The sequence below is a fragment of the Pecten maximus genome, chromosome 9, assembly GCF_902652985.1.
Source record: "Pecten maximus chromosome 9, xPecMax1.1, whole genome shotgun sequence".
Classification (NCBI taxonomy): Eukaryota; Metazoa; Mollusca; class Bivalvia; order Pectinida; family Pectinidae; genus Pecten; species Pecten maximus.
Window position 1 is genome coordinate 22,863,307 of NC_047023.1, and position 10,929 is coordinate 22,874,235.

Sequence of the window (10,929 nt, forward strand, 5' to 3'; positions counted from 1 at the left end):
ATAACAATATTGAACATATTTACAGCTTCTTATCTCGAATGGTTCGATTCATATGCTTTGGAGTGCAATAAGTTTAATGATAACTAAGGAATGTTAAATCTGTATCAATATTAATAGCTTAACCCTGATTGTCCCGATTCCATAAATAGTTACATGTACTTTTTTTTTTGTCAATGATTAAAATTTTCACGATTTCTGTGTAATATATCCTTTATAAATGGGTGAGCTGTAATCTACATACATGTACTTTTAAATTTATTGTACTTTGGATTGGTAAAAGTTGAGGGACACAGGCCCATTAGGTCTTTTGTTATGATTAGATTATATTTTCTTTTTTGATCAATGTTCAGGTACACAGGAGACAGAAATTGTGTGTGTGCTGAAAACGACACAGGTCCAGGTTACGGATGACAACTGTGACATAACACTGCGCCCCGCCAAACAGACCGTCACATGTAACAAGTCACCATGTCCTCCAGAGTAAATTTGTTTTTATTCTAAACTCATTCTACCCTTTTTATCATCAAATCTACATGTATATAAAATAAAATAAAGGATCTTGACCACTGTCATGGTGAAACTAATGGCTAATTATTAATACAGAAGGAATGCCTTGTGACTATGTATAACTAACGGTAAATTCCGTCTGAATTTAGGAGATGTTCTTTTTTTTAATCATGCCCATCCTGACTTACAGGAAAACCTACAGCCCTTAAAGGTTGATTAAAACTGAATTTTCCCTCAGAGTGACAGATAAACTCTCCAGCTTGAAAATTCCCCCTCAGAGTGACAGATAAACTCTCTAACTGGAACATTCCCCCTCAGAGTGACAGATAAACTCTCCAGCAGATAAATTCCCCCTCAGAGTGACAGATAAACTCTCCAGCAGATAAATTCCCCCTCAGAGTGACGGATAAACTCTCTAACTGGAAAACTTCCCCCTCGGAGTGACAGATAAACTCTCCAGCAGATAAATTCCCCCTCAGAGTGACAGATAAACTCTCCAGCTTGAAATTTCCCCCTCAGAGTGACAGATAAACTCTCCAGCAGATAAATTCCCCCTCAGAGTGACAGATAAACTCTCCAGCTTGAAATTTCCCCCTCAGAGTGACAGATAAACTCTCCAGCTTGGAATTTCCCCCTCAGAGTGACAGATAAACTCTCCAACTGGAAAATCCCCTCAGAGTGACAGATAAACTCTCCAACTGGAAAATCCCCTCAGAGTGACAGATAAACTCTCCAACTGGAAAATCCCCTCAGAGTAGTGGTTTGTTAAACAAGAATTGTTGTAAACCATGTTGAAGGTTAAAAACAGCCTGCGTAACAAAAAAAAATTTTCCCAGGAAGAATTTTTTTTTTAGATGTACAGTTTTAGTTGCAGATCTGTGTAGTATTAAATGATGTTGTTGCTATCAAGTTTTTTATTTACACTAGTATTCATCTGATATTTTTTTCTTAAATGCATGTTGAAATCATTCATTTTAACAGATTTAGACATTGATGTGAAAATTGCCTTCATTAGATGGAGCTGTAATTGCAGCATCACATTTTAAATTAAACATTATTCCATGTAATGAAATGCTAATTGATGAGATAGATGAGTTTTAAGTGTAGTATCTGAAATCTGATCGTGCCAGTAACACCTTTGTTAAGCCACCCACTCAGGTAACGTAATTTTACGTAATTACACGTGATTTTACGTGAGAAATGAATTTAGAGCTACCTGCTTTACCTGTTGACAAGATGATGAGGAGGCAGGTATAAGTTTAAACATGGAGGTGTGACACCTCCGCCCTAAAGTACACGCGACCTTGTCTCTGTAACACATATTACATGGATTAACATTGTATCTATACACAGTTTATATGGGAACATGCTGTCTACCTGAGATTCTTAGCAGTGTCCCCATTCTGGTCACACACAGATGACAGATGCAATTGACATCCGATGTCTAATCCACTCTCTGTTACTCTGGCTGTAAATTCACCTGGTAATTGAAAAATTTATGTCCCCATTTTGCTAATTATAGTGTTTTACAGGTGATAGACATCCATTTGAGCATATATACCAGTGTGGTATTTTACCATTGCAAAATAAGACCACACACCTGTATTTAAGGCTCATTATATATAATTCCCTACAGGTGAAACCAAGTCAGGGAGACTATAGGTTTCCTCTCCATCACATCAAAGTTTGTCAGCGCTCTAGTGGCCTCATTCCTTAATTGATTTTTATCAAACTTCACACAATGATAAAGGACCATAATATCTTCAGGGATTTGGGGTCAAGATCAAGGTCATTGTTACCATTTTAAGTGGGGGCTGGAAGCTGCAGTAGCTAGCTAGGGACATGTATTGCTTTGTCCTGTATGCTTGCTTTGATACACTTTTATTATCCCCTCCATGTAGTAACTTTTGAAAAAAAAAATTTAACATGTAAGAAACAATTTGATTTTTTTTTTTTTTTATATAAGTAAAATTTTTTTTTTTTTTTTTTTTGTTACATTGCTTTCTGATATTCAATGAAAAAAACACCTGAAGGCTTTAAAATTAGGGAATACATTGTATATATACAGTGTACTCTGAAATGCACTGCAAAGCTAAAATGAAAGTGAGCTTTTACATTTTAGTACAGAATGGTTATACAGTTGAGTCTGTCCAAGCAATCAACTCTTTTAGGCAACCCTCTGTTCTAAGCAACCATTTCAATTCCCTCCTAGCATTTTTTGCTATACACTGGATATTTTAACTCTATTAAGTGACGTTCTCTGAACTTGACCAGCAGTAACCACATATTTTCTTCCCTGTGATCACAAAAACTCTCTAATAAGCAATTAACCTGAGAAGTCTCCAAAAATGCCTTCCATTCTCATTTACTCCCTGATAACACCCATGCAAGTACAAACTTACCCAGTAAGAAACTTTTTTCGTGAAAAAGGAAGGGTGATGAGGGGGCAATGAGATGTTCTAGCATCTCTGACGATTTTTAGATAAAAATACATATCCGGTACCAGTAAGGTTCTAAAATAATTTTGCCTGATTTATCTAATTTGTACCATTAAAGCTGTTTTAGCATTTAGCAACATTTTTCTGATATATTAGTACAATAGGTTCAGATGTTCTACTTGCTTAGACTATATTATTGAACTGACATTGACTTATTAAAAAATTTGCTTACTTGGTTTGGATTTAAACACTAGACATGTACCAGAGTATGAGAATACAATGATCATTAATGACTATATATAGAATTATGAGGTAGTATTTTAATTAATCACACTTAGCAAAACACTGATTTGCTGTAGGTGCCCACTGTGACATATAAAAGAAGACAGAAATATGGACTGACATTTTGTCATCTAAGAGATTTTAAATCGGCCTGAAAATGTTTTGTGCCTATACAGAATTTCCTATATGAGGTTTGACTCCTCCACAGATATTTGTACTGGTTTAACCACACATTAATTACTTTGTAGAATAACCACACTTTAATTACTTTGTGGACGATTAACCACACTGTAATTAACTTTGTGGATTAGCCACACTTTAATTACTTTGTAGATTAATCATACTTTAATTACTTAGTGGATTAACCACACTTTAATTACTTTGTGGATTAACCACACTTTAATTACTTTGTGGATTAACCACACTTTAATTACTTTGTAGATTAATCATACTTTAATTACTTAGTGGATTAACCACACTTTAATTACTTTGTAGATGATTAACCACACTTTAATTACTTTGTAGATTAATCATACTTTAATTACTTTGTGGATTAACCACACTTTAATTGCTTAGTGGATTAACCACACTTTAATTACTTTGTAGATGATTAACCACACTGTAATTACTTTGTAGATTAATCATACTTTAATTACTTAGTGGATTAACCACACTTTAATTACTTTGTAGATGATTAACCACACTGAAATTAACTTTGTGGATTAACCACACTGTAATTAACTTTGTAGATTAATCACACTTTAATTACTTTGTGGATTAACCACACTATAACTACTTTGTGGATTAACCACACTATAATTACTTTGTGGATTAACCACACTGTAATTAACTTTGTAGATTAACCACACTTTAATTACTTTGTGAATTAACCACACTGTGATTAACTTTGTAGATTAACCACACATTAATTACTTTGTGGATTAACCACACATTAATTACTTTGTGGATTAACCACACTTTAATTACTTTGTGGATTAACCACACTTTAATTAACTTTGTGGATTAACCACACTATAATTACTTTGTAGATTAACCACACTTTAATTACTTTGTGGATTATATATAATCACACTATAATTACTTTGTGGATTAACCACACTTTAATTACTTTGTGGATTAACCACACTGTAATTACTTTGTTGATTAACCACACTTTAATTATTTTGTGGATTAACCACACTATAATTACTTTGTAGATTAACCACACTGTAATTACTTTGTAGATTAACCACACTTTAATTACTTTGTGGATTATATATAATCACACTATAATTACTTTGTGGATTAACTACACTTTAATTACTTTGTGGATTAACCACACAGTAATTACTTTGTGGATTAACCACACTATAATCACTTTGTAGATTAACCACACTGCAATTACTTTGTAGATGAACCACACTTTAATTACTTTGTAGATTATATATAATCACACTTTAATTACTTTGTGGATTAACCACACTTTAATTACTTCGTGGATTAACCACACTTTAATTACTTTGTAAATTAACCACACTTTAATTACTTTGTAGATCTTCCTTATGTGATAAACAGAATCTTATATTTGTTTCTGTTTCATATGGGATTTTAAGTCTAAACAAGCAAGTGGTCACCAAATTAACTTATCCTTTTCATTGTTATCATAAATCTCATTGTTATCAAATTTATCCTCTGTATATCACAATCATTAGAAACACCATCAGGGCTCAGTTGTTCTAAAGGTGATCGGGCTATATCACAGGTTAACAGCAAGATTAAAATCTTGATAAAATAATTTCTGGTAAAACTTATTTGACCAAAAATTTCTGAAACTATAACACTGATCAGTCTCTTCATACCTGCTTATTTTGAAGAATATACACACATAGGATTTGAAGTAAAGGTGAAATTAGATTTTCACTAATCAACCAGTTAAGCTAATAACCTTTTGAACAACTGGGCCCAGATCCTGCTGTGTTTGTGTTTAATTAGGTGAGTTTATATGACTCTATAATTTATGTTGTTGTAGGTGGGAACTCCACCCCTGGTTGGAGTGCTCGGTGACATGTGGACGGGGAACACAGTCACGGCGGGTGGAGTGTCAGAGACGGATCTCCGGGGAGAATCAGATCAGTGTTTCCGCATCTCTTTGTGATGCTGGAGAAAAACCTGCCACTGTACAACAGTGTGAGAATGAGCCGTGTAGTCGATGGAAGACTGGAGAATGGGCACAGGTACATCTTACTTAAACAATCAGTATGTAGAATAATGATGAACTAAATAACAGGTAGTTTAAACATGTAGTGTAATCCAAAACATAACCATCTTAAATCAGGATTCCATTTCTCTTGCCATACATGCATTCCACTATAAAAAAGTATGTGCTTTACGCTTGTATAAAAGTTCATTGCTGTTGAATGTAATTGTACATGCACAATAAAAAAATCTGAAATATTTCTATTATTTATCGTGCAAATTTTCAGTCTACCACGTAACTCAGTTCTTACAAGTTTGATGTCTTCTTACGGAAATTATTAGAATATCATGTCAAAGAGTGAGAGGTTCTGTTCACAGTGCTCTGTGAACTGTGGTACCGGAGAAAAACAGAGAACAGTCCAGTGTGTCGACTCCCGCGACAGACCTGTTAGGGCAGAGCTATGTGACTCCCCCACCCCTCGGGATACAGAGACTTGCAACCAGGGGCCATGCGAACATCACTGGTTCTTCTCAAAGTGGTCACACGAGGTATTCATCAGACATTTCAAATTCCAAGAGTTGTGTCCAAGGAACTAGAGCAGCTGGCATTGACAATTCTTCTCAAAAACCAAAAGGTCTAGGGTCATGAAATTAGGCCAGTAGCATTCTGGTATTGAATGACTTTGACCCATATTTAAGGTCACAAAGGTCAAATGAGTGTTTAGTATTTAATTGTTTTTCTGAATAAGTTTGAGTCTCAGCCATGCAGGCTCATAATGTTGGGCCAGTAGTACGCTAGCTGGGATAAAAAGGGCTTAGCTAAAATGATTACCTTGTATGCTCACTGTCATATTGGAATAAAGTGGAATTCAGCTTAGCATCAATATATTAATGTCTTTGATCAACTTTAAAATTGCATTATTAGTATAGGTATGTGATACAAGCCCATTGAACCTTTTGCTTTTAATCCAATTGCCACACATGCATTATTAGATAATCATATACTCCTGGTATGAATTTCCATATCAAAAACTAGTGTCAAAATAAGGTCACCATTACTATAAATAGAACATTTAATGACCATTTTCTAATGACAATTTTGTATCCAATTCTCATGAATCTCATGAATATACACTAATTGTTACATATTGAATTAGTTGCTGGAGCCAGGAATTTAGGATCATCTATGTTAGATTAAAGAATTGTAATGATTTCCCTCATACAAAACATTTATGATAAATATCATTATCTTTGGTGACTGGACAGTGTTCCAGGTCATGTAATGGAGGAGTACAGACTCGGAGCGTCCACTGTGCCACCATTCGTGGCTATAAGGCCCTTGATGTTAACTGTGACTTTGACAGCCGGCCTAGGGACCAACAGCAGTGTCAGAATAGCAGGAGTATACGTCACTGTGGTTATGACTGGTTTGCCGGCCCCTGGAGTCAGGTAGGGGACATAACTCTTACCATTCCCAATCAATACTTCACAAACACACATGCATTCAGTGGGTGTGAATTTGTATTGGAGAAAATGAAAATATATCAGTGAAATCCTTCTAATCCAATGTTCAACTTTAGACAAATGACATTGAAGATAACCATGAGGTAACATGTAAATTCTTGCATTGTTTTTTCGTTTGCTTGGTTTATTGCTCTGTGCAAAACAGCCAGGGTCATTTTGAGGTGGGGATTATCTGTAGTAGCTGGTGACTACCTCACTGAACAACATACGGGAGGCCTGTCGCATGCAATCCAGAGTAATTTGAGTAAAATGTCTTGCTCAAGGACACAACTAGGAAAGCACAGGGGACCTGTTTAAATTATCACAATGAAACCGACATGGTTAGCTATAATTGCCAAGGGCTTGTACATTCTAAAAGAGTGAAGAAGTGAAAATATATCTGAACGTTTGAAAATATTTTCATATCCTGCATCATCTGCTGATATACACATACAGAAGGTGGCGATATAGCGAGGTTTTACTGTACATGTATGTGGTAACATCATTATTATGTCCATGTAATTGTTACCAATTTACCCCCCAGTGTTCCACTTCCTGTGGTGAAGGTGTGAAGTCGCGTCATGTCTTGTGTCTGGCTGTGGGAACCAATCAGAACAGCCGGGCTGTGTCACATGATCTGTGTGATAACAGTACAAAACCAGTATCCCAGGAACCCTGCCACAAGTCTTCCTGTGGAGCACAGTGGCACATGTCAGAATGGACACAGGTAAGAGAGTTGTCTCCCTTATATTACAGAAAAGACGGTTTGCCCTATGAATTAATGGTCGCATGCATTACATTTTGGATTGATGATTGAATTATTTACCAACTGATGTTGTTACCATTTGACCTCACGCCTGCAATATGAACTATGACTTTGCAGTGCCCTGTGACCTGTGGAGAGGGTCAGGTGACACGTACTGTGATGTGTCTGGATGAAAATAAACAGCCTTCAAACAGTTGTGACCAGTCTGACCGCCCACCATCAAGAGACACCTGTAATCAGAGGGAATGTATTGATAGTCTGTCAGACACAGGTAACATATCCTTGATCAGTTTCTATTCACTAATTAGCCCATCTACCCCCTTACAAGGAGGCAGGAATGCCTATTTTTACATCAGACGAGTTGATAATCCCATTCTTACATAACAAAAAAAGAAATGATGGCTTTATTTTACACCTGATAAGCCCTCGTCCTCATTAATGGAACATTCAATCAGAAATGGAGTCCAGGTAATTATATATCAGAAATGGAGTTCGGGATACCATAATTTAGAAATAGAAATAATTACGGGATACAGTATTATAAATTAGAAATGTATAACCATAATGTCTTCTCTACTGACTCTAAGTTATAACTCTGTCTTTCAATGGCAATTAACAGAACACTGACTATATAGTCGGTGAGACGAAACCTAGCAATAGACGGAGTCATGTAGGTGGTAATTAAACCACTAACTAACTAACTATAACTGAAAAAGAAATATAGGTTAACAGGTTAAGAACTAGATATTTATATAATGTAGAAGCGAATTGTAGAGAAAAAATATCTCAACTGAAGCAGCATCATTGAATTACATGTCAGCTTGTCAAGTTAAATCTCCTGTTTTGTTGACTTTCAGATCCTTCCTGTAAGAATCGCTATGGTAACTGTCAGCTGGTCGTTCAGGCTCGCCTTTGTCGCTATGACTACTACAGAAAGATTTGTTGTGCTGCATGTTACCATGAAAAAACAATTAACTGACTTAACAGTTGACACATAAACTGATATTAAACACATATCTGCCTACAAAGATATTCCGCATTCCAGACACATCGCCTAACGATGGAGGACCTCAGTCAAAGTATTCAGTAGTTAGAGATCCTAGGGTCATAGGATCTTGAAAATAGGTCACTGTGTGAATATTCTCAAGATTCTGGTATTTTAAGGCTTTTGTTTGGTGGTTAAGACTAAAAATAGTCTTATGAGAGGAGCTTTAGTGTGATACAATGTAGACATATTTAGCATTGATATAGTGAATGCAAAAGGTATATCGAGTCCAATTTGTGCATTTGAAGTCCCAAGACAATATTGCAGCATTTTGTGTGTATGTATATAGATGGGAAAGTTCTGTGAATATATATTGATGTTAATATGTTGTGTCAACGCCTGAATGATCACTGTTTCTCATTTGAAATTGTGAATGCCATCATAATATTTTTTTTTGTCTTTTTTTTGTTGGTATATTGGCAATTTAATTGAGATTGGAAATTGATTGAATGATATGAATTCAGTGGAGCAAACCTGTACCTAAAAGAGTTTAAATTAAAATAAACCAAATCATGTTAAACTTTGTACAGTGGATATATAGGAGAGATAGACTTGTATAGTTCGTTATAACCTAAATTGATATACCTGTATAGATTAGCTTTTTAATTTTGTACGTAAAGTTATGAGCTCCCTAAATCATATTATACACAGTTTATGGCTAACCCTACTGGGATGTTTATACAACAGCAGAAAAACCGTAGATATACAGCTGTTCCTGTGACAATCAGAAAACCGCACCGAAAATTTAATACAGTAGCTTTTTGTAATTTTGTATAAATACCTAGATGTCTTAATGATAAATGTTTTAGAATTACTTCATGCAAAAGTATACATCAAACTGCTGTTATAGCAATAATTACAGAGATTCTCTGTCAAGTAAGAGTATAGCCTTGTAAAATTCAAGTGTCAGACAATTTTGTATTCAAGTTTTCTTGCCTACAACTGATTTGAATCTCTGAAAAAAAAGGGTTGTATCAGTATAATTGTGAAAAATATGCTAATAAATGTTCCTGTTCTTATTGAAGGGTTGGGTATATTTTAACCAGACCCAAATCTATAAGCACTACTAGACATTGCCAAAATGCTACTGTTTTCTGACTGCAACAAAATCTTTGGGCTGTGATCTTGTATCTGTGGCTGTTACAGTGACATGATGTTTTCCTCATACCTGATGTTATGTATACGCTATTCAATTTTTTTCTCCTATTTTAAAAACTGAAAATAAATTCTATGCATTGTTGCACAATCCAGTTACTGCTCACACTTTCTTATCTTTATGATTCCACAGAATTTGGATATACATGTAGAATCACTGGGTTAATAATTTTTCTGACACCAGATCTTGCTTGATTTGAGAGAATATTGTTTGGTACAGTACCTAATTCATATGTATATAGAAATGTATGTACTTTGTCTATGCAATTTAGTGTGTAATTGTTATCATTGTGTATTGTAGATATTTATTTTTCTGATTTAACTGCTTTTTATGCTCAATAAAAGGATTCTATCAACTTTTTCCTATCTGAATTATCTCCCCTTATTACAATGATAAACCCAGTTTTTCTGGGCTGTAGGTTATAAATCTTACGTAATAATCTGATATTTTCAGATTTATTGATAATCTAAATACATGCACTCTTTTTAGGATTAATCAGATGTAACATTTTTGATGTTGGTAATTATTTACATGGTTATCGTAAATACCTGAGTTAATGAGAAGATCGATGGAGTACTGTGGGGTTTTTGTTGTTTTTTGTTGTTTTTTTTTCTTCAGAATTCCGATTCTTAGAAACAAAAAAGTTTACCTGCTAGCTATTAAGATAAACTGAAATATCCATGTTTTGTTTGCAAATTAACATATACACTTTTTTGGGGCACTTGTTTTTCAAAAAATTTTATTATTGCAAATATATGCAGTATTACATGTATCATATACTGCCAGTGTAGTAATATTTTATATACTGTCAGTATAGTAATATTTTATATACTGTCAGTATAGTAATATTTTATATACTGTCAGTATAGTAATATTTTATATACTGTCAGTATAGTAATATTTTATACACTGTCAGTTTATTAATATTTTATATACTGTCAGTATATTGATATTTTATATACTGTCAGTTTATTAATATTTTATATACAGTCAGTATATTGATATTTTATATACTGTCAGTATAGTAATACATTTT

General features: G+C 34.4%; 1 protein-coding gene across 1 annotated transcript in view; it reads left to right on the forward strand.

The window, feature by feature from the left end:
• Positions 1–10,691, forward strand: part of LOC117334348 (ADAMTS-like protein 4) — an 89,622-nt gene extending 78,931 nt beyond the window's left edge. The window contains exons 5-11 of the mRNA XM_033893907.1: positions 351–480; positions 5,257–5,461; positions 5,802–5,972; positions 6,690–6,872; positions 7,471–7,653; positions 7,810–7,963; positions 8,550–10,691. Of these exons, the coding sequence (XP_033749798.1) occupies positions 351–480; positions 5,257–5,461; positions 5,802–5,972; positions 6,690–6,872; positions 7,471–7,653; positions 7,810–7,963; positions 8,550–8,671 (1,148 nt within the window). The 3' untranslated portion in view covers positions 8,672–10,691. The remainder of the gene's footprint in view (positions 1–350; positions 481–5,256; positions 5,462–5,801; positions 5,973–6,689; positions 6,873–7,470; positions 7,654–7,809; positions 7,964–8,549) is intronic.
• The last annotated feature ends 238 nt before the right edge of the window (positions 10,692–10,929 follow it).